The sequence below is a fragment of the Typopeltis vanoorti genome, chromosome 1 (genome assembly GCF_054136105.1).
Source record: "Typopeltis vanoorti isolate ZY-2024b chromosome 1, IOZ_Tvanoo_1.0, whole genome shotgun sequence".
Classification (NCBI taxonomy): domain Eukaryota; kingdom Metazoa; phylum Arthropoda; class Arachnida; order Uropygi; family Thelyphonidae; genus Typopeltis; species Typopeltis vanoorti.
Window position 1 is genome coordinate 92379476 of NC_143549.1, and position 25907 is coordinate 92405382.

A 25907-nucleotide genomic window follows, 5' to 3' on the forward strand; every position below is an offset into this window, starting at 1 on the left:
TGCAGCCACATATGGCCCGTGAAATCTTCTCCTAGCTCGTTAAAATGCGGCCCATCCGAGATGGTTTTGAAATTTTAATTATTCGAAGTTTTTTTTTATTATTTTAGCATTTTAAATAAATTTTAAAAGATTTTTTGTCACTCACTACATTGACAACAGATTTACATCGGAATCAGTTGATAATTTTAAATATATATACATATTTTTTGATCCCTTAACATAGTTATTCATTCGCACCCCCCCCTCCCCCATGAAGCCGGATGTCAATGCAGTGACAGGAACAACAACAACAACAACAACAAAAAAGTTTCAAATCACTGGCTTATAGAATAAGAAAATAGATGTGCAGTTACATACTTTGATGCTTTCGACTAATGGTAAAATTAATTTTATAATTTATTACACTATAATTAACCAAGCGTGAATCGACGACAATTTTATTTCGACTCTAGAATGTCCATTTTCGCATTTTGTCGGTAAAAGAAATCTCTGACGCCGACTGTTGAAATCAACGTTCAATGTTGGGTATTTATAACCGAGGAGAACATTGAAAAGTGAAGGTCATTATATTCACATTTAGGCCTCTATCGATCTTAACTGTTGATTTTATCAGAATTGTGCCGTAAAATTACATTCGCAAGTTAATAGTTAATGTTATCAACTTGTGCCCATCTTTGTGACAAATATATTTAGCATATAATCAACGCTATAACTACTCTTGATGAGCGGATAAATTTAGAGGAACGGAGAGAAAATCAAAAGAAAATTCGATAGATGACGTAAAGGAGATTTTAGCATATGTGTGTATGTGTTATTGTATATAATATATACGTTGGATAGATTAATAGATCACGTGCTTGTGTTGAAATTAACAAACCTATTTACGTTTTCTTAACAATGGGATCCACGTGATGTTGAAATCAACAACTGTCTACGTATAGTTTAACAATAGGCTCCGCGTGATTTTGCGCTGGCGCGTATTGTTGAAATTAACCAATACCTATTTACGTATAGTTTATACTTAACAAAGGAATCCGTGCACACTTATTGTTGAAAATAACGATGCAGTGTCTATATCGAAGCATTTCTTTCAGAGTATAAAATGCTCATTGTTTAGGAATAATGTAAACAAACCATTTTTTTTTTTTTTACCTAACAAACAAACAAACAAACAAACACGTTTTGAATTTCCTCTTTGGCTTATAAAACTTGAGCACTCTATGGTACTTGTCATCCACCAATCGTTTCGTAGGAAGTTAGAGTGAACAGCTGGCGGGGTTTATATATTTCAATGTCGCTGCAAGACAAGCTACGATCATCCACAGCCTCTTCAGGAGAAAGAGAAACAATCCTTTTTCGTCCTCTTCCTGTGCCTGGAGTGGGAGAGGCAAAGTTATTACTTGAGGCCGAGAATTTTGTGTGAGTGTGTGTGTGTGTATGTGTGTGTGTACGTATGTGTGTGTGTGTGTGTGTGTGAGCTAGACGTATAAGAGAGAGAGAGAGAGAGAGAGAGAGCCGCCAGTGAAGGGAATTCACAGTAAAAATGAGACCGTACGATCGAAGTTCATCTCATAATAAATCTCTTGATGTTGAAGCGTGGTTATCGGGGTTTTTCAAAAAAGTCATGGCGTGATATATAATAAATGTACGTCCTTATCTTTGTATGTTGCAAATGTGCTGAGTTATGACACGTTTGGGCTTAGAATTAATTTCCTGTTTTTGCCGAGTGTGTGATTACTGGTGATAAGCCATGCATTCCCCATCAAATGCCCTCGTTTTCCATCGTAGCTGATACGAATCACCGGCATGGAGAATCAGCTCGAGCATTATCTGCCAGCAGCCAGTTTACGTCGGCTACGGTGGGCACTTACCTATATATCATAACTTCTTATCACTCCGTTTCGAGATGAATGTACTTATAGAAGCACATTCGTACTGTTTGAGTCTTCTACACAAGATGTATGTAAGGATAATACAGTGGCAGCATTACAAATGGAGGTGCTCTCTCTAGGTTCAACCGACGGGTGTAGTAAGGCAGCTTCAACAGTAGAACTGGATCTGCATGGAGTTGCTACCGATTGTTGTTTGGTGACTTGTTCCCCCCTGGGGCAAAGTCGAAAGGAAAATAACTAGCGCGTCTCTACCATCCTTCTCAATATAAAGTACGCTCTCTTTCACATTTTATTTGACTACCGATACAAAACATGTCTCTGGGTATTCGTTTATTTTTAAACTTTATTTCTCGCTTGAACTTGTTGCTGAAAAAAAATATATATATAAAAAGTGAAAAATAATAGTGAAACGTTGCCTGACAGCTGGCAATTAAATTTAAGCGCTTTAATATATATTTTTTCTTTTTATGCTCTCGTCATTTCTCTTTCCCCCCCCCTCGTTTTTTATTTGTATGAGTAACGAAAAATAAAATCAGATGGCGCTCACAACGAACTGTTTCAGGAAACCTACATAAAAGTTCTAACAATTAAACTCGTGAATAGCGTGCACAAGTTAATATTGTTGATTGTTAACAAACTCGTCTGCACATTTTTTAACTGTATTATTGCGAATCATTTTTTAAATTAAACAAAACATGTTTTCCTTTTCCGTTTTTTTTTTTGTTATTTTTTCTTGAAATCTGCAAATCTTTGGTTTTTTAACAACAGATAAGTGGCTAGCGATGATTGAACTGGTTATTGCAATGTAAACAATTATTTTCCTCACCCATATTTCTTTTTTTTTTTTCCCTGATAACGAACTCAATTACTTTTGTTTTCTCTAGAAGGTAAAAGACATTTTATTTCACAAGATTTAACTGACGATATCCTAATCCGAAAGTGACAGCTTATTATTGATTCTTCTTTTATTAATAAAACCTGCCAATGTCCACTCACTGTCAGTAATCAAAAAAACGTAGGTTTAAGACACGTTTTTGATTATGATATAATACGGTTTACAGAATGGCCTTGCATGCTAGTTAATATGAAATGACTGTTGGATCCAAAACACATTCTCGACCCAGATCTTTGACGGGCAAATAAGGAAATATATCCCTCCTGGGCTCGGTAGATTATATTATGTAAAATAGGTACAGCTAGTTACAAATGTCACGCTGTTATTTCTCAGAACATGACACGAATATTTATGTATCTCGCTAGTGCATTGTCATTCTTTTCTTTTATATGGAAAATTAATATTCTCTAATACGACATGCACGCCATCTATGGGTGCAAATAATAATTGTTATTAGTCTGTGCAGTTATGTGTGTCATGTTTTTAAGCGTTTATGTTCCTGGACGTTTTTTTTTATTAATCAAATACAATGCGTGCATATATAATGATATTTTGATAAACAGCTATTTGATTAGGAAATAAGGAAAAATGAAGAAATGAATGATCGAAGGCATTGTTTTGTTCTTTTTAAGGAAATTCTTTCCTCATTGTTGATTTGAAACAATAGCAACAACAGCGGATCAATAGAAACAAAAGGGGAAAAAATTATTCAGGAAACTGTTTGATTATAAAAGGGAGATTGATTTGATTCTATGATGAATTTCAAGGTTGCTTAAAATATTGCAAACAATAAAACAAAAACAAGAATCTAAAGGTTCTTTAGGAAGATGTCAGTGAATGATTGAACTGTTCGCCACAAGAAAGAAAGAAAGAAAAAAAAAGAGGTTGACATTATCTCCGGTAGATAGATAAACATTGCTATCAAATGATCGAAGCATTTCCTCATATCATTAAAATCTTTCTATCACTCTATCTCTACTTATTGTTTCGGGTGTCAAAATACATTTCAAGTCACTTTTCCACTTTTCACTGTGCGAACGAAGTTGTTTTTTCCTGCATAAAACAACACGGTATTGGATTAGATACGGTTAATTAATTATGGAAGAAGACAATTAATTAATTTAGTTTGTTCATTTAGAAAAAGATAAACTTGTGAAAACACATGTTAGTGGATTAGTGCAGAGGCAACTAAAGCTTTACAGCCAGTCAATTAATTCTGTGTTCAATTTGAAATCAATTTGTTGATGCTGTTTTTTTTTGGGGGGGAGGGGGGAGATACACGTTTATGAACAAATATCATAGCTCCAGTACAAAGTAGAAAAAAAAAATCCCTAATCCTCGCAATTGAAATAATTCTCGATTTCGAAGTGTGCTCATGCGTACTGCATTTCTATTAAGATTCAACTTCTCCGAAAGTTCCGAACGATGTATTACAAAAGTCAAGGGAAGGGGAAAAAAAAGCATAAAAAATGTGCTGAAACCCTCCAGATGAAAATATCACTTAGCACAGATCGCGATAAGGAACTTATGGAACTCAACAATAAAAGAGAATTAATTGTTAGACCCTCTTATTGTTAATATGTATTGCTTGCTACAATGAACTGCTTTAAACCTTCTAAAGTCAACAAAAGCGAAAGGATACAAATATTGTATACTAGTTGACCTAACTTCATAATCTTCCACTGTTTTTAAATTCGACATCTCAAAAAGACTAATGGATTATTAAAAAATTATGAATCAATTACGAATATGTGTGAAATAAAATTCTTAAGTATTTTTTAAGATTTAAATGTATTTACATATTTGGATACGTAACTGATACCCCTCCTCCATCAGCCTCCAATCTTCTTCAGTCCACTCGCAACATTTACTGGTGCGATTGAAGCAAAAGACAACATAGTCAGAGTTTTACATTTCTCATATTTTTCTGTTATGAAGTAGTTAAATGTTCCATAAACGATCTCTGTCCAGCAAGATCATATTATAGGTGATATCAGTATTAATAATTTCCGTATCAAAATTATCTTTTAGCGTCAGAAGACTTGTTTGATCTGACTGATCCATTATTGTAATAATAATATTCAATTTCAATATTCAATTGGAGTAACTACTAGGAGGACCGAGCTGTTATTAGATTCCCGAAGAAAAAGAGTTTTGAATGATATTTACTAGCAAAATGATAGTATCACATTGCTTTATTATGGATGCATTTAGGTCTTTAATTTCCTAAACCAATCGACGGATTTTTATGAAATTTGGTCATTGGGATCCTTATTAATGCTTCTTAAACCAAACTATTTATTAGCCTACTATTTAGCTCTCTCTTTATACAGGACCGTTATTGTCCGAAATTGATTTCAGTCAAAAAAAAAAAAAAGTGCCATGTGAATATGCGACTTACTTTTAAAGTTTTAATTATTACTTCTCGTTTATTGAGTTTTCAGCGGATTTTCTTAGAACATTTAAACGCTGTGCTAGCGGGGAAAAGAAAGACAACGTGATTTTTGAGTCAGGAAAAGTAATTTTCCTTCTTTTTTTTTATAGCTTAAAATTGGTTTTTACAAGATTACTTAAAGCGCAATTATGGTTTTAAGGCCCAGAGGTTAAAACTTACGCTTCGTATACCAAACAGTAAATAATCAAGACAAAAATATCCATAACCAAATAAAACAAACATCTATCTGTGCTCAGAATTCACTTTTTCTTAAATATTAGCCATTATGATAGCATACGGAGCTTGCTCCACCTTTGCACGAGCCGCGATCTGGATTCAAATCCTGATTAGAACTCGAGATACAATTATAAGGGCTTTTTTTTTAATACGGCAGTGGAACGGTTGATATTTTCCCTTTCAAAAGGGACATGTCAATGAAGGAACGCAGATTGACACAACATTCGATGATGATAAGACCTACCATCCGGATAAAGTTTGTACGTCGTTGAACAAGACGTAACAAATGAATATATACAATTATGATAATCATATATGACTCGTAATCTTCATTACGTAGTATAAATTTCCTACCTTATATGTGAAAAGTGTAGCAAGAGAGCCTTAATCTGTATTCCTATACATTGGATTCATTATCTATCATTTGCATTAACAATAAAACCATTTCAAATAATTCTCTTCATTAGTAATATTGTTCAACAACGAGAAGAAGAAAAAAAAACATTCTCAACTCTCTCTCTCTCTCATTCTATTTTATAAACAAACAGATGCAGCGTTCATTTTTTTGTACATTTTTCGTACGGCATCGGACTATTTAGTTGTAATTAGTCGAGTGAGTTCACTAAACAGATACAGAATAGCCGATAGGACACACATCAAGCTAACTTATCGCTTCGGGATGTGATTTCCAATATTGGCTTTGCGCGAGCTCTTTTCTTAAAAAAAAAAAAAAAAAAAAAAAAAAAAAAAAAAAAAAAAAACTTTGCAAGAAACCGAGGGTATTTTTACAAAAAAAAAAAAAAAAAAAAAAAAGGAGAAAAGATTATTTAAGTAGCAAATAAACCATTCGTTATCTATAGCAAAACCGTTGCCAATCAAATCTGTGTCCATTATTATCCATGGCTACTTGCCGTATTGAGAGCGTCGTGATGCATTACAGAATGCAACACTCCACCGATAACGATTTGAATGAGACAAAATGTTTTCCAAAGAGAGAGAGAGCGCGTGTACAAACACACACACACACACACACACACACACACATATATATATATATATATAAAAAGTGCGTTTTGCCCAAATTCCAATCGTCATTATGTTGTATATTTGTAGCGAAGGCGGTATTGGCAACACATTATAATGTATTGTTAATAACTGATCGTATTGATTGGTTACCAAGGTGATGCTGTGACAACCATAATGGTTGTCATGGTAACTCCAGGGACCATAACAATGTAATCACTTCTGTCGATAACAGATGATATTTTACTAGAAAACTGTGGAAAAATTATTCGTCCCTTTTTTTTTTTTATTTATTTATTCAATCCTCTTCTGAAGCTGATAAATGAAAGACTCCGGGACAAGACAAATATTTAAGTGATTTTGTAAAAGCGCTTTCTTAGAATAAATGGTGAATATATTGATCTGGTACACGTAATCGTGATTGGTGACAATATTTGCATTAGAGAAGTGATATCTGAAATAAAAGATAGAGGGTGCTTACTGATGTGACATTTTGCAACCATTGTTTTCTCAGCTAACAGGTTAAAATTAAGTGTTTGGGTTATCAATTACACTAGGAACATACACCGTCCCAGAAACATTACAATCAATCAGGTGTGGGTCGCAAACAACCCATTTGTTTTCGTCATTATAAAGTTATGGGTGCAGATGATTAGTTACGAGTTAAATCGCAGAAGTGGAAATTTTTTTTTTTTTATAGCATTCTCAATTCAAAATCGCTCATCCAAAGGTGACTTTTTTTGTGTATTTTGTAACCAAAAGGGATTTTAAGAAGAGACGAAGTCATCAGTCCAAACGAAACCCAAATAAATATTTTATCCCATAAGAAATTAATGCAAATTAAAAAAAAAAAAATGAAAATCACTACTTAACATAAGAGAAAATAATCGAAATTGACTGATAGTAAGAGGGAAGGCCCAGATAAAACGTTATCTAATACAGAAAGTAAACAAATATGATTTTTGTTGGTTTGAATTGATAAATTGTCAACAGATTATACAATGTTTACTGCTATCGAGTGAATTAAATGGAGTGGATGAGTTTAAGAACACGTTCGATGACCACCAGGCGACTGTGGTGCCTCTAAAGATGCACGAGGCAGCAATCTTTCCCAAAACAGAATTTCGCCGTTTACATAGCAATATACAGTATCATGATGATACTCAATTGTTGATATTCTCTTACACACGCACATTAAGAATTATTTAACGATCATTTGCAGATATACACACGGAATTCATTATTCCTCTTTATTATTACCGTAACTTTTTAATTAAATTTTAAATAAAATGACTCTGAAATTTGTGAAGTTAAAATATGAACTCTAAGAGTCCCAAAGCATTTTCAGAAAAAATGTTTTTAATACTTGTGATTATAACATAATACGATATGTAAGTAACGTAATATTTTAGATATTCACTAAAGGGATGGGGAAAAAAAACTATCCGGCCAAACAGATTTTTATCCAATATTTGAAATCAAAATATGGTTTATCAGCAGATCACTTAAGTCTCTAGAAATACTCATAGAAATGGTAATGAATTATTCGTGTATTTTTATTATTTTTTATTTTTTTCATAAACATTCCATCTGTTTTGAATGCGATCACTGAAGGATGGTTTTGGTAGGGGCCGGTGGCGGCTCGTGGCTTGAAATCGTAGGGGGGGGGGGTTGCTGCAAACTTTCGAAATATACATACACACGGGAAGTATAGTGTGTACGTATTTAATATCAAAATTATGGTAAAAAATAAAAAAAAAAATTAAACATGAAACAATATTGTTTATTATCGATAAAATAATACAGTTTGGTATAATTCAAAATTACTTAAAAATAAAAATCCATTATCATAACCCCAATAATGTTCTAAAATAAAACTATAACAAATGTTATGTCTTTAATTGTAACGTCCAAATATTTAAAGAGACGGAGTCAACATGATAAGCACTACGAAAAATCTACTACTGGCACAAACTGCATATAAACAACAGTGGAACTGCGCAACGGACAGTGCCTCATTACGCTAATGGCTCGCATCTCACTATGACGTACATATGCTTGCGCGCGTAGCAATATGACACTGTGGTAAACACAGTGCTGCTAGCATCCTTCGCCCTCCTAAGTGCTACAAGATGGTTTTTTATTATTTGTTTATACAAAATAAGAGAATTGTATAGCATTGTTGATGATAAAATTAAATATTACAAGCAAATATAAATAAATTAATAAATATATTTATATGTAGAGAGAAAAATTGGGGATGCTGCAATTCCGCACTGCCGCCCATGGCACTATAATTTAATTTTGGCACTATAAATCGTCCAACTGTAATTTAAACAAACATAGTTCGACAAAGTTTTATCCCAAATCCTGAAGTTCATTGAAATCTGATGAAACATTAATGGATTAACATAAACGTGGACAGACAGACAGATAAATCGTCTAGTAGGTCTTGACGCATTTCGCAAAACGAATCTTAAAAAAAAGAATAATAATAATAACTAACCAATAAAATTAATTATTTTACTTGATGAATATAAGACGATTTCTTATATATAATAAGACAACAAGCATTCTTTTATCGATAATCAGAACGTATATAAAAGCATTCTTTTATCGATACGTTCTGATTGATTTAGTCTCCCCCATCAGATTATTGAGCTCTGCTATTGGCGTATTTCTTAACATCTTAAAAGCTTTGCGTTAACATATCGAATTTTCTCGCTTGCAAGTAGTATTTGTATAAATGTATAAATTTATCATTAGGTATTTAGTTGATACTATCAAAATTGTTTCATATATAAGGCCAATTTGAAAAAAAAAAAAAAAAAAACTCTCTCCGTGTTCGCAGACGATATCAGTTTATAGGATAACGTAATATTACAAAAGTTTTATATAAAACTGAAGTTGAATTAGCACAATTAAAATTAAACTACAACTTAAAGGCGAATGTTCTGTTGAGTTTATTTGTTTCTCTTATAAACAATACAAATTCAACATTGTTGTAGTATTATTGAACTATAAACGAAATCAACAATACATATAGAAAATTCCTCCAACAATGAATAGAAGGTAACAATACACTCTCCATTACTAAAGCATCGCTAAATAACGGTAAATATAAAACCATACGTACGGTGACTGAACACAAGCGATATTAATCTTCTAAATTAGAAACATTTCATGCGTTACAAGCTAAGTAATATATTTTGAACGCAAGGCCAAAAGTCACAAATCGAAATCAACGTCTCACAGCTTTCATGTCCATAATGTTACGTTGTCCATAACAATGTTTATGTTCACTTTATTCTTCTCACCCAAGACACGACATCAGTTCTACAGCGCGTAAACTTCCTACGATTCTACGTAAACCAAGCAGTAGACAATGCCATAAATAAAAGCGTCCAATATCTCCAAGAAGAAGAAGAAGAAGAAAAAAAAAAAATCGTATCCATGTTGTTAGTGTTACTGTTCACACATTCTGTTTTCACATACTCTTCGCTGACATCTGCACACCTCTTACGTGGTGTGAAAGAACAAAGACACGTCAAACCTTCCTGCTGGGGGTTGACGAAGAGATCCTATCATTCACCTGTCACTAGAGACCAAAGATGGACGTGACGTTGAGTGTAAATAGTGGGGAGATTGTGTTCCATATAGGATCATTTTAAACCATCCTCGGGGTATAGTTGGCAGTCGGTGTACAGTCCGGAGGTAAGATTGATGCCCAGTCACGCCAGGACACGTCTCACACAGTGCGGGAGCTGCCCGAGAAGATAACACATGCACGGATGCCCAAAGAAATAGTATTGCGTGGACGGTGAGTCTTACACTTATCTCGAAGTCCGTCAGCGTCTCTGTATGTGCGTGTGTATGTGCCTATATTGTGAGATAAATTACTATTGGAAGCTGTAGGGCCAGCATCCTGCTTCATGGTGACACCGAACGTAACACCGAACACTACCTTGATTTGTTGCGAGTTCGACGCAATCGCTGGACCCATGTACATATGTAATGGCGTCATTAGTGTTGCCAGCGGGAATGACTTTCATCTTTAAGTTTATTGCCGTATTTACAATAGAAATATCAGCGCGAAAGTGAGGGCGGGGGTGGGGGGGTGATGTTCGCATCGAGTGCGAGATGTTAACCAAGTGAAAAGAACATCTTAAAGAAGTGCCTTCTTCGGAGTCGTATGTATTAGATGGATATCATTTAACCGAATACTCTAAGAAAAGAAATAGCAGAAGTCGCACTTTAGTTCGCTGATCGTCAGACCGTTCAGAAATCACTAACAGACGATATTAGAGATATATTTATCAGAATTCATACTTTTCACGTTATGTAAGTAGTGTTCAGACTTCTTTTTTTTTTTTGTTGCTAATTTATGGTTATCTCGTAACTCACGTTATGGATAACTTCCGTCAGACAAAACTAATAATCAAGTTTTTCTCCGGGTATTCCAATTTTCGTTGAGTAGTCTCCAATTAACGACAATACCTCAGCAGTGTAAGAAAAAATATATTGTACTATATGGTTGGAAACACGGATGAGGTTCAAACCCCGTGTATTACTCATGGAACTATTATAATGACTTTCAGCTAAAGGTGAGTTGTCCTATATTATATTATAAATTTTTTTGCAACACAAACCAGCTTAGGAACACACTCGGTTGAAAGATATATCACGCTTGCTTCGTGGCCTAAAGTATTTTGGCTATCGTGGTATACGAGATCGGTTAAGGAACTTGTCATTGAACATTCCTTAAATGTTCCCCGCTTCCCGAGACGGGGTTCGAATCCGGGTCTTTTCAAAGAAAGTTACACTGTCTTTTTTTCGTACTTACTAAAACGGGTTCTTTTGAACGAGGTCGAGGCAAATATGTCATGAGGTATGTATTATGTCGGTCGACAACGTGTGTTCTTAGGCCAGTTTATCGGTTTTCTTCTTAAATCACAGGATATAGAAACCGAATCTTTAGTGTTTTCTGTATCTGATTTTCCCTTTCAGCCATTTCCGACCGTAGGTGACTTTTGTAGACTTTGCCCACAAAGTATTGTTGGTGAGATTTTTAAAGGGTAGTTCACCACTGCTCCCCCCCCACCACCACCCAACATTTTTTCCGAGCTTGGGACTGGCATACGGCTGGGACGTATTCATGACTGTAATCCATGTGTGTTCACGGGGGCCGGTTTGCCTGTTCTGGGGGACGAAAAACCCGAGTTTCCAGATGAAAAAACCCTACCTTCGTATGAGACTGGCTAACTCACCTTTAGTCGAAAGAGACCAGATGAAGGTGCCTCAGGTCACGACCAAAGGGCTTCGTTTATTAAAAAAAAAAAAAAAAAAAAAAAAAAAAAAGACGAAACGAAAAAATCAACATAATAATTTTTGGAAATAGAATAGCAAAGATTCCCCCCCCCCCTCTCTCTCTCTCTCTCTCTCTCTCTCTCTCTCTCTCTCTGTTTCTGTATACCAAAGTTATAACATTAAAACGCGAAATATCTAAACGTAAAAAAAATCACTTTGGGGTAGGGGGAATGTTTTCTTCGACCTCTATGAGACCGTCGTCACCATATTCATTGAAAGTCTGTAGTCGATTGAGTAAATCACGTATTCCTTCTCTAAGAGGGCAGGGTTTCCATTATCTTGATTTGTGACAAGTTTACCATTTTTGGATTACCATTAAAATAATAATAAAAAGAATGAAAAAAGAACAACCCTCGATTCTTTTCGCTGACTACTTTTTAATTCTCAAGCCTCAATATACAGAAGTTTTAAAAAAAATACATTCGTATTGTCCCGAATTTTTTTTTTTTTTTAATCTTAATGTAACCAATATAACTTTTTCCAAATAATTTCAAATTCTAGTCGAAAACATTTAAAAAAATCTTTCTCATAATAAAATATTTCCACACCGGGAGTCGGAACTCAATTGATAATTTCATTCACACACACGTTAATGGAATTATAAACATCTAAGCGCAGGGCTAACTATCAGGTGGCCATTATTCTCCCGATTTCCATCAGCGACACGAAACGGGGGCCTCGATATAATGCTCCAGACTACTTAACTTGAGCGGAGGAACGCTTGCATGATCGGTGTTCTGTATCAGTCGTTTACAGATGGAGCTACCTGTCCTGCAGGTACGAGAACACATTTTAATAACTGGCTCTCGAAGCAGTGTGCCCGAGGCCACTGATTGATCAAACCGTGTCTATCATAGCTCGCTATTTCCTGTTACTGGCAGAAGTCAACTTGCCGATCGCCTGATAAAAACCCATTTTTTTTTTTCCTTCTACTGGATTCTGCGTGATTATAGTAATCTTCAGTCAATGGAAACAACCTTCGCTGTTAAGGTGATGTCGTACCCGTTAATCTGCGGCGTTCTTCTGACCCGGGGGTCATAACACGACAGAAAACACGTTGGCAGTAATTACATCCATTCGACTGTGGTGCTTGTACAGTCCCGTGTTTTTCGTCGATCGTAAACACAGTATCCGCCCAGAATGATGATTGCTATTTTCGAAAATTTTAGTGTTTCAGGTGGGGTCTCTGCCGAAGAAAAATTACCGTTTCTTTTAGTGTTTATTATTAGGTTGCTCGAGTATAATATTAGCCTCGTAAAAAAATAAAATAAATAAAAGAAAAAAAAATCGTATTTTTCTCTTTCTTGATTCAGGTTAATTTATTACGTGTCGTAATTCGTTGAATAACAACGTTTTCTGCTGGTACCATGTTTTCATTCGATTGTTAATCCCCCGCTGCTTAAACACTCTTTTATATCTACTTGATTTTTATTTTATTGTAGCTTTTAATTCCTTTTATATTTCTCTATTTCGGTTAGAGCTTCGTTGTCATGGAAACGAGAAAAAAAAAGGAAAAAAAAATAATAATGAAATTCACACTAAAGATACTGTAACAATATGGAAATTCATACATTTCTTGTTTCCATGGATACACTTGGTGTTTCCATGGTTATGCTTTATACATTGTTGAATTCGATGGTAAATTTCTATTGTTTTGAACTAGTGTATTAAAGTATTTTATTCTTTAAGGCAAATAAAAATGCATTTTATTGTTGAATTCTATTTTTTTTATTGTAGAATTCCAATTCTACAATAAAAATTTATTTCATTCATAACTGCACTAACAGTGACGAAAAACTTCTCATCATACATTATATAGTCTATATTTTTCTCTTATTATTTCGTAATTATATATTTGAAGCTATTAACTGATATATACAAAAATATCAGAAGAAATAATTTTCTTCATTCATATAATATTCAGGGGAAAAAATTTAAATCCGGTAAATATGATTCATATCCTGATTTAAACGAAGATATAGATGCTCCTCTGTCCAAGATAATATATAATTTGGCACACACAATTTATTATGAATTTATAACTTATAAACGAACATGACTCCGACCTCTTCGATCAACAGGTAGATTAGCAAGTCCAAAAACATCTGTCGGTATGCATGTAGTCTCTGATCATTTGTCTTTAATGGATTTTCCCCCCACATTAAATGATGGCAAAGGAAATTTAGATGTATACTCACTAATTTATCATGAAATATGCTAACTATCTTAGGGAGAGGTCTGCTTGCTTGAAGGTTATGACAAATTGTTTCTTTTGTCTCTTCTTGTGATTATCCCTTAAATCCCGCATCGGCCATTATTTATGAGAAATAATGATTTCTTAAAATACTTGTAAAAGAGGAAGTGGTGTCCAAAATACTGTAATTCTCCTAGTCTTTAGAAAAAGAGGGGTACACTTCCGTCACCCCGAGATGTCACGCGAACTATTTCAAGTTATTGTTCTTTTTCCTAATTACTCCCAATAGATCAATTCGTAACATCGAAGGAAGCCAAGTGTGCAGAAATTCCATTTGAAATAATTAATCGTTATTTAATGCAGCGACCTCTAGGAGTAATTTCCCTAATTACATAAAAGGATGTAATTTTTATTGGACCTTATTGTTTCTTTTTTCTAGGAAAGGCGGACGACGATTTGGAAGTGATTGCAGGTGTTCTCCACTTGCCAACAGATGTTCTTACTCTTAAAGAATCCCAAGACTCCAGCCTTGAGTACTCGGTGTTCACGCAACTTCCTCTTAGGGAGGGAACGCTGTTTGGGCCATACACCGGTTCTGTTGTCAAGGAAACGGAGTGCGGAGTTACAGGAGGAACGATTGTAGAGGTGGGTATTCGTTCTTGTGCCGTTTTTCCGTGTTTACATTGACTAGTTGCATTTTTTTTATTATTTTTTTTTTTTCGTAATCCGTTTTTAGCTCCTGAATAAGCTTATGCTTGGAATAAAACTCCACCGAACATTTTAAACTCTCAGAGTTTAACCTTTTGCAAAACAGTCGGTTATGTGTTCAGTACTTTTAAGTCTGTTGGATTTGAGTTCAACGATCCCCCGTAACATCTTTTAACATTTGAATTTAATCTACAGAAATATTTTAAATATGTACTGCTGATCGTTCTTCTTCAAAAATTTGAACTGAACTGTTATCTTAATTCTACGGTCTTCGACCTAAATATTAATCACTAGAAAAGTGCTTAGCTATCCTAACCAATATGATTAATGATAATAACCAAATGTTCGCGCGGTTAGCCTGGTGGCTGTGCGCTTAGTAAGCCTGGGGAAGGAGTGTCCTAGGTTCGATTCCCGTCGATGACGGGAGGAGCTTAAGGATCTACCATAGCTAAGTTAGCCGATCTTGGGCGTGGACAGCAGTTTTTTTCCTCCCCAGTTAATCTGGAGTTTTTCCTCCCGCAAGCAGGCAAACCGGACCCGTGAACACACAGGATATAGTACGGCAAAGAAGGCAACGGGAAAGTACCTTGCTCATAATCATTTCCCTAGATGGTGGCGTATATAGCTACCCCCAAACAGCTGTAAGGCTAAATACTATCATCATCACTAACCAAATAGTTTTTGTTTTTTTTTGAAAACGCACATCCGTGCTTACGGCGGGATTCGAACTCGCAGCTCCTGTTGGTTGAAGAGTGGATTCGCTACCCACTCTGCCAACCACATCAGGGTTGGAATCATTATCAAATGAAAGTGAACTTGGTGGGAAGATATAATCTAATTACGTAAGGCCCTTACGTAATTACGAATTCCCACATGATCTTTCTCGGATACTGTCTTTTCTTTAGACAGCTAAAGCACAACATACTGAAGTCAAAATAATAATAATGATAGTTGTAATATTTATAGTTTTATGTTGATTGACCATTTGTACCAATCAGAATTTCCCAACATTTCCATGAAGTGTGGAGAGCACCTTCAATAAATCTGAGTTTCCTTCTCGAAACGCAAACTCCCCTTCAGAATACGCAAGTAACAGGTTCCTGCCTACTCATCAGTTTAGTTGTTTTTGCGGTAATTCTGAATAATGATGAAATCTCGCACAAGCCGATATTTCTTTGTATTCTTTAAGCCAACACACACACATGTCGGTAAATGTTGCGATATTCTTTCGTTATACTCGTTGCACACACACACACGCACGCAGCTGCTGCATGTGATTTCGAATACTTAGGAAGAAAGAATTCTCTATTTCTATTCATGATGAAGGCGTTGTCGTAGCAACAGTTAAATTCACGTTATAGAACAATATATTTCCATGGCAACGGTGAAATTTACATTTGACTCATAATTCAAACAAATTGAATCTAATGACAGTTATATTAATTGTTTTATATACTGACAAAAAAAGAAGAAATACACACACACACACACACACACACACACACACACACACACACACACACACACACACACACACACACACACACTTAAGTGTATAATTATATACTTATATAATTATACACTAATTTTGTTGTTTTAAATTTAAAAAATCATTATGTTAATTAACATCATAATTAATGCAGAAATGTGATTCAGTACTGATATGTAAGTTATAAGAACAGATTCAGAATATGTAAGTTATAAGGATGATAATATTTTAGGCAAAAATACAACACAATAGTTTAAGAATGTTTAAATTATTTTCCCCTTAATTTTTGTTAAACATTTAAAATGCATATAATAAAAAGGAATGTTACCTGAACTTTTTTTTCCCTTACATAATGTATTTTTTTTCCAGACTAAGAACGTCGAAGGAATTCCCGTTCACTTGTTAATAAGGGATGGAGCCGGAAGTTGGTTGAAGTTAGTAAGGACGGCATCCAGGTCACACGACGCTACGTTAATTATTTCGATAGAAGGTAAGAAGCTCACTACGATAAGTTAGCAACGAAGCTTGTAGGAATGATATAACTTAGTTTAATTATTTTTTTTTAGTCCGTCATAATAATCGTCGTTCTAGTATTGCTACAATTGAAGCCACTTATAAACAATGGAAAGGGTTCTCACTAAAACAAATGCTCTCCAATTCAACCGAACTAAACAATGAATTTCTAACACAACTACGTAGCATTGCTACATAGTTGTGTTAGAAATCTAATAATGAAAACCGAGTAAGTAGCCCCGCCTGCTGGAGAAAAGGCGAACTACGGCTTAAATGTTTAATACCAACATAAATAAATTAACTAATATGACAAACACTGTGTACTTTATTGTTTTCGAAGTGGTGTTTATTATTTTTTTTGTATTTAGTGTGATCGAGTAAACTGTTTATCTTACTTAAGAGATTGTTTCGCTTTATTTATTTATTTATTTTTTTTCAGGGGATGAGGTGTGGTGTACAGTGACCAGGGACACGGAAGCCGATCATGAACTGACCTCTTGCTGTCGAACTATCCACAGCTCGCCCCCTTCGACTCTGAGTGTGTCCCACCCTTATCTGTCTTCGAACACTTTTCCAACTTCGACCTCTGTCCAAACGTTGACGATGCTGCCGGAGTTCCAGCATCCCCCGTACAAGAAACGCACATCCAGTTCTGACACCGAAGCATTTAGCGACTCTACCACCGAGGAGACGGCCAAGGACGACAGAATAACGGAGGGGACGGCCGAAGCGCGCGATGCTCATCCTGAGCAACCGTCGAACGGTAGCTTCAGGAACCGAGTGAAACAGGAACCGTCTTCTCCGTCGCCATCCTTCTCTCCGCCCTCACCTGGTTCCGTATGTCACGGTGATCTGTTCAAAGATGGCCATCTTGGAGTTTCAGGAGGACTCAATGGTTTAAACAACCTTTCCGCGTTTCCTTTCGGACTGCCGTCTTCGATTTCGTCAGGTGAGAATTGTCTCCTTGTTTTTAGGCAAACTGCGCAGGTCATTGCGCACACTAGCGGAAATATTATCGGAAAATAGTTTTCTTATCATAATTATGTAATATTCTCTTTCTTTCTCTCTCTCTCTCTCTCTCTCTCTCTCTGCGATGGGAGGGAGGCTAACGAAGCTTTCGAAAGTAACGGGGGGGGGGTATTCAGCTTAACAAAAGGAAACCACAATTCCACCTTTGGAAACTGTTCTGACCTTGAATGATATCCAACTTCTTTAGATGGCTGGATACCCTCCCCTATAGGAGTAAAAAATAATTCTTCATGGAGGTCTGATCATGGAGCAATTTAACAGCTCGTTTTGGATACATCATCCGGAATTTAAAAAAAAAAAAAAAAAAAAATGCAGTACTCGATACAGCTACAGTAGCCCATCTCTTATAAATGGGAGATCCCAAGGAGCCCAAATACCTCACGTGTCTTGTTCTAAGACTTCTGTCAGGTTGGTAAAGGATATTGATGCTGACCATATCCAAATCTCTGTTAATTACCATATATTCGTAGGATGGGATGATATTCGTAGCCAGATCGAAAATCTGTGGAATGACACTACCCGGACAGCTAGTCTACCACCTGAAGATTTTCACAACCATCGACGACAAGAGTGCGATTGGAGACTGCAGATGGTATTTACTCGGCCAACCAAGCTGAAGCTGACAAATGGTCCAACTTTGAGGGGGAAAAAAAGCTCTAAATCAAATTTGTCGCATCCCTAATAGATTCATGCCCCTTTCTTTCTATCCGAAACTTCCCACTACCCATGAAAAACCAGTCCGCTCGGTTAGCCTAGTGGCTGCGCTTCGCAACCATATGCTTGGGAAAGGAGTGTCCCAGGTTCGATTCCCGTCGAAGACGTGAGGAATTTGAGGATCTTCCTCAGCCATAGCCAAGTTGGTCGGTCTTGGGCGCGGGCAGTAGGGTTTTTCCGCCAGTTTATCTGGGATTTTTCATCGCGCAAGCAGGCAAACCGGCCCCGTGAACACACGCACGGATCTACAGTCATAAATACTTACCCCCCCCATGAGGGGACTCAACTCGCCCCAATAGGGACGGGGGAGAAAAAGGGAGGAAACGCCATACGAATAAATAAATAAATAAATAAAAGACCAGGCGTTGATTCTTTCCAGTGATACACCCAGGATTTAATCTTGGTGTGTGGGGGGGGAGAGTTGAGTAGACGATTTGAGAATACACACTACGCACCGTATATGACCTATGACTGAGTATCTGCAATGATCGCCAATCCATGATACCCGTGATCTCCTCTGGCCTGGCTCGGGCAAATGAAGTAGCGCTTGGTCTGCCCGAGCACTACTTCGTTCGCCTTGCGTTCACAGCAGACGAGATTCCCGACAGCTATAGGATATTCTCCCACCTTATGTGACAGCTAATTCATAAGTAGTATAGAAATAGAAGACATGACACAACATAAATAAAAAAAAAAGAATTTTAATTAGGAAAAGATTTTTGGAAATTTTTCTTTTTTTTTTTGGGTGGGGGACAGTGCTCCTTGGACTTCCTGGGGTGCGCCACTGATTCTTTCTGACTAATCTGAGAACACTGAGACATAATTACACATTCTCCACAAGGGCTAAGCAGTTCTTTTCACAAAACAGACAAACCAACCTAAGAAACACTCTCTCTCTCTCTCTCTCTCTCTCTCCACAGACAACGTACTTGTAGCTAAACAAAGAGCTTTTTTTTTTTCTCTCTCTCTTTATTATCGTTCACATTTTTGACCGTTCTTCACAAACATTGATCTTTGCAATTATTTCTTAACTACTGTATGGCAACAACAACAACAACAACACAAATCATTCATAGAATTATTTCCACTTCCATTCGAAGGTCTGTCACTGAACATACCCACCAATTATAAACGTGTTTCAAGTCACTTCAATTTCCAGACGATGCTCTCTTTCTATCCAAGCATTCCCGCTTCCGTACATTTCGCTGCCGGTAGGGCAGATTTATGACTTGCGGTCACGGTCCGACCCTCAGCAATCCGATCCGCTCTCACTTCTCGAGACGACGAAGAAAGAAAGTTACCTGTCCGTCAGCGAACGATATCAGCAGCGTCTGCTGTGCTTATTGGCTTCTGCTTTTGATCTCTTCAGTCTTTAGGCAGGCTGGAGAGGAGAGTGAGGTGTTCTATAAAGAAATTGCTATCCTGCGGAGGAAGACAAGAATTCTTCACCTATCTCTTCAAATGCGTGAAACACACACACACACACACGGACAGGTAACTTTCTCTTCGACCGTTTCTAGATTATTGTGAGTATGGAAGAAGAAGAAGAAGAAGAAAATATTCTTCTATAGTTCTAATTTCAGCTATTTTCTAAATATCGCTGGGGGATTCCTTGACCTTTCTGAAGTCGCTGAAATTGAATGTCTCAGAATTTAAAATCGAAATGTTTTTGGAACTTCACTTTATAATTGAAAAATTAAAATTTTAGAGACATTAGAAAGAAGTGTTTTTATCTTTACATTTTATTATTACCTTCTCCAAAATTATGCATATGTAATGAAAAAAAAAAGGTTAAAATTATCCTTTTTTTAAAAAAAAATTTAATGTAAATCCTAAAAGGCGAAAGACAAAGTTCGACTAGGCCCCTAAGAAAAACCAAAAGCATGAAGTTAGTTTCGCATCGTGTAATATTCACAAACATCTTCACTCTCAATGGGATTTCAATCCACCCAGTTCAGTGGGAGAACTATCCGCTTGATCAACCACTGTAGCAAATGTTTGTACTATGCAATAAAGAATATAATGTATGGATGAGGTAATAGATGGGCGAAGCAAGAATGCTTTTCATATTCCCCGTTATCTGTAGAAGAAAATGTATGAATGAGGTAATATACAGATCTATAAGGTCTGATCATGGCAGAAGGGTAACAGGGTAGCGGAGCCTCAGTTAAAACTTCATTGGCTATACATTGCCATCCAATTACCCTTCCTGGGTACCCATTTTAGTCACCTCGTACAACGTGCATTGGCTACAGTGGGGGGGGAGGGGGGGGCTATTCTTATCCCGGCCACCACACGGAGTGGTACGTAAGTAAAGCCCTCTCTAAAAATTAAGACGATCCTCCGGACCGCTCCCTACGAGTGGCCGAAAGACCTCCAACTCAGCGTTTGGTTCCAGTCAGAGACGCCCCCCCCCCCACCACCACTGAGCAGAACCGCTCATATTCCAAGGAAAAGCATCCACCGACAAGGCCTCTCACGGATCACGCCAAAGAACACCCTCTCCAGAAACTCAAAATGCTCTTTCAGGAAACCTCCCCCGAAATCTAAGTTCCCCCCCCTCACCGGGAGCAAAATTTCGGAAGAAACCTGAGAGAGCGAAAATCTGCTTGCCATTTTAGTCGCCTCTTACGATATGCATTGGCTACAGTAGCGCTATTCTTATCCCTGCCGCAACACGGGGTTTGCCTAAAGAATATTCAATTGTAGCCGTAATTAAGAATATAAGTCCTTATAAGGACTGGCTTAAAGGGGCGAAGCAAGAATGCTTTTCATCTTCCCCGTTATCTGTAGAGGACAGTGTAGGGATAAGGTGTTATTGAGCTATTAAAGCTCTGATCATGGCAGGAGGGTAACAGCAATAGCCGAGTCTCGGTTAGAACTTCATTGGCTACAGCATTGCCATCCATAACCCTCCCAGGGTTTCATCCTCCCTACTCTTGATATTCACCATTAAGAATAAGAATATAAAATAGTGGCCGTCATTATTTATAGAACTTTATAAGATTTTAATTATGGTGTATTAATATGTTCAAGTTTAAAATGGGATTTGCAAAAAAATTTTTATTCAAATAATTGAAAAACATAGATTTTGCTATTTGCATCAAGGTTACTAGCAATACTGCAGATTTTGGGCTAGATGTTCTAATTGTTGTCTAAATTTTCAGTACACATTGAAATTGATGTCTGTCGGTAAATGATACAAATCTTCAATTATAATATAATATAATTAAAAGAAACACATGTATTAACCACAGTTAGAATTATTTAATTGTAAATATTTCATCCTAAGTATCTTAGGACCTCATCAGTACAGTAGTTTTAAACAATAATAGGAATAACATATAGTTAGGGCGCATGATTACAATAGAATCTCATTAAACGTGCATAACGTGCTACAGAAGTAATAATAAAAAATAAAAATATATATATTTAACACAATTTTGTATGACAATTTCCCATACTTTAGGAATAGTAAGAACGTCGTTGCGGTTTAAGTTTGGTCTGTGTAGTAGGGCTTCAGAACTTTCTTTGTATAAACGTTCATGTTTATATAAAGACCTATGTAAAAGTTTCGACTTTTCCCAATGGATCCTATGGTTTAGATTTTCAATTCCGTGTTGAGAGAGGCCAGATTTCTGCGGTTTAAAAAGACGAATGTGGTCTTGATGTTCCGAGATACGTTTCTGAACAGACCTACCTGTCTGTCCAAAGTAAGAGAATTTGCATGAGCATGGAATCTCATAAACACCAGGCAACATCAAAGGTGAGAGTTTGTCCTTAGGAGGAGGTAACAAGTTGTAAATTTGGTTGATGGGTTTGTAAGTAGTGGCAAAATTGTATTTCTTCATAATTTTAGAAAGACGTTCTGAGATGCATTTAACGTAAGGTATGGGAATGCTATGGACTTCTTCCTGTCTGGTTTGATGTGTGGAGAAGTGACTACTGATGATTTTTTGAGTTGTTTTAGGATTATATCCATTTAGGATGGCTGTATTTTTGATTACTTCTAATTCCTGGTTTAAAGATTCTTCAGAGGAGCAGAATTTGTGTGCTCTGGAAACTAGTGATTTAATAATGCCAGATTTCTGAGATGGATGACGAGCGGAAGAATTGTGAATGTAGCGACCTGAGAATGTAGGCTTGCGAAAGACAGACGTGGCGATGGAACCGTCTTCTTTTCTTTTGATGTGTAAATCCAAAAAGGAGATACCCTGTGGAGATTCTTTTTCTAACGTAAAGTTAATGCGATGATGAAGAAGGTTAATTTTATCTAGAAACAGTTGTAATTCATGTTCGGAATGATCCCAGACTGCAAATACGTCGTCGACATATCTTAACCAATTTTTCGGTTTGGGTTCAAAAGTGAATATTTTTTCCTCAAGGTGTTCTAGAAACAAGTTTTCTAGGTTTGGTGATAAAGGAGATCCCATTGCTGTTCCTTCTTCTTGCTTGTAAATTTGACCTTTCCAGGTGAAGTAACCTGATGCAATAACAAACTTGAACAATTCAACTATATCAGACGGATATATCCACAGGGTATCTCTTTTTTGGATTTACACATCAAAAGAAAAGAAGACGGTTCCATCGCCACGTCTGTCTCTCGCAAGCCTACATTCTCAGGTCGCTACATTCACAATTCTTCCGCTCGTCATCCATCTCAGAAATCTGGCATTATTAAATCACCACTTTCCAGAGCACACACATTCTGCTCCACTGAAGAATCTTTAAACCAGGAATTAGAAGTAATCAAAAATACAGCCATCCTAAATGGATATAATCCTAAAACAACTCAAAAAATCATCAGTAGTCACTTCTCCACACATCAAACCAGACAGGAAGAAGTCCATAGCATTCCCATACCTTACCTCAAAGGCATCTCAGAACGTCTTTCTAAAATTATGAAGAAATACAATTTTGCCACTACTTACAAACCCATCAACCAAATTTACAACTTGTTACCTTCTCCTAAGGACAAACTCTCACCTTTGATGTTGCCTGGTGTTTATGAAATTCCATGCTCATGCAAATTCTCTTACTTTGGACAGACAGGTAGGTCTGTTCAGAAACGCATCTCGGAACATCAAGACCACATTCGTCTTTTTAAACCGCAGAAATCTGGCTTCTCTCAACACGGAATTGAAAATCCAAACCATAGGATCCATTGGGAAAAGTCTAAACTTTTACATAGATCTTTATTTAAACATGAACGTTTATACAAAGAAAGTTCTGAAGCCCTACTACACAGACCAAACTTAAACCGCAACGACGTTCTTACTATTCCTAAAGTATGGGAAATTGTCATACAAAATTGTGTTAAATATATATATTTTTATTTTTTATTATTACTTCTGTAGCACGTTATGCACGTTTAATGAGATTCTATTGTAATCATGCGCCCTAACTGTATGTTATTCCTATTATTGGTTAAACTACTGTACTGATGATGTCCTAAGATACTTAGGATGAAATATTTACAATTAAATAATTTTCACTGTGGTTTTTATACGTGTGTTTCTTTTTATATATATATATATATATATATATATATATATATTCATTATTTACTCGGTAGAACTGTATATAAAAAAAGGAAATTAAATGATTTATACCGAGAATGACAAATTTATTGTTAGGATACAACTAGTTTTGTTGAAATACAACTTCTTCAGGTATCATTGGTAAAGAGTAAAATAAAAAATAACAGACACATGAAAAAATACACTGACACTGACACTTACTCTGAACTAAATAGTGATCCTACTAAAGAACTGCACAATAGAACCAACAATTTACTGAAAACTACCTCAGAGTTACCAAGAAACATCCGTCTTTCCTTGAGGTCGTTTCATCCTCTAATCCCTAGGTTATATGGACTCCCTAAGATCCATAAATTAAACTCTCCCCTTAGACCTATCGTTGAAGGCATAAACTCCCCTACTTAAAACCTCTCAAAACACTTCGCATCCTTTTAAAAAAACTTTGTGGTACTTCCTTTTCTCATGTAAAAAATTCAGCTGATTTTGTCTCAAAAATTAAAGACATCATACTCAACACATCAGATTTAATGGCAAGTTTCGATATTGTTTCCCTCTTCACGAATGTCCCTACTCAAGAAGTTCTATACCTTCTCCAGAGGAAACTATCCAAGAAATTTTTCTCCTTACTTTCTCACTGTGTGAACTCAGGATACTTCAAATATGATAACAAGATTTATAAACAAAACTCAGGTTTATTTAGCTATGGGCAGCCCGCTCCCTCCTATTCTTGCTGACATATTTCTTAAAGATTTTAAAAAAAAAAGCTATTAATTAATCGCCTCTTAAACTAAAGTTTGGTATCGTTACATTGACTCATCTGGGAACACGGTATCAACAACCTCAACATTTTTCTGGAGACTACCTCAACAAGTTTCATCAGAAAATCAACTTTACCTGTGAAATAGAATCCGAAGAATGTCTTCACTTTCTGGACTTAAAACTTACGAGATGCGCTGAGAACATCAAAATCTCCATTTTTAGAAAACCCACTCACACGGACAGATACCTTCATGCTTCTTCCCATCACTATCCTCCACAAAAGCTTGGTATTATTTCAACCCTGGCACATCGTGTGCCAGATCTTTATTAACAGATGAAGCAGAAATTGAATATGAACTCAATTTTCTTAAAAAGTCTTTCATTAACAATGGATTCTCTCTTAAAAAGATTAATAAATTTCTCTCTATCCACCACTCAACTGCTCTTGAAGATTCTTCTCCACCAAGAGCTTCTATTTCGTTACCATACATCAGCTCTCTCTCTCTCTATCCCCAAAACTAGCCAAAATGCTTCAGCAATTCAACATTAGAACTTGCTTCACTACGTTCCCTAAACTTCGCTCCATACTAAGTAGACCTAAAATGAAACATCTTCCTACTCAGTATCCAGGAGTCTATAAAATTTTGTGTGATTGTGGCAAGCCATATTACGGCCAAACAGCTAAATCCATCCTTTTACGCATGGAGGAACATCAAGAGACATTTCTTACAACAGAACCAGAGCCAGTGCTCTCTCTAGCCACGTTCTCTTCTCCATCAACGCAGATGATGGCCGCCAGCACGTCGTTGATTGGCAAAAAACCTCTAATATCCATGTGTGCTATGATGAACTGGAAAGAAGAATAATTGAATCTAAAGAAATATCACTTGATTCGTCTCATATTAATAACAGCCTTAGCTATAATATTTCTAATGCGCACATTGCCACTGTCCAATACTGGCGCACTAATACCAGCTCACGCACGTAGTGAACTTCAGTTGGAACTCTAGCACGCATTCCTTTTAAATGTACTTGTTTCATACTAGATCTGTTAATGTATTTTTTCATGTGTCTGTTATTTTTTATTTAATTCTTTGCCAATGATACCTGAAG

The 25907-nt window shown here is 36.3% G+C and overlaps 1 protein-coding gene across 2 annotated transcripts in view; it reads left to right on the forward strand.

Moving 5' to 3' along the window:
* The window catches only part of LOC150110205 (zinc finger protein ush-like), a 199952-nt gene that overhangs the window by 133293 nt on the left and 40752 nt on the right, over positions 1-25907 (forward strand). For both annotated transcript variants that reach the window (XM_090398353.1, XM_090398361.1), the window contains exons 2-4: positions 14482-14687; positions 16609-16729; positions 17192-17701. In XM_090398353.1, coding sequence (XP_090254479.1) covers positions 14482-14687; positions 16609-16729; positions 17192-17701 — 837 coding nt within the window. The remainder of the gene's footprint in view (positions 1-14481; positions 14688-16608; positions 16730-17191; positions 17702-25907) is intronic.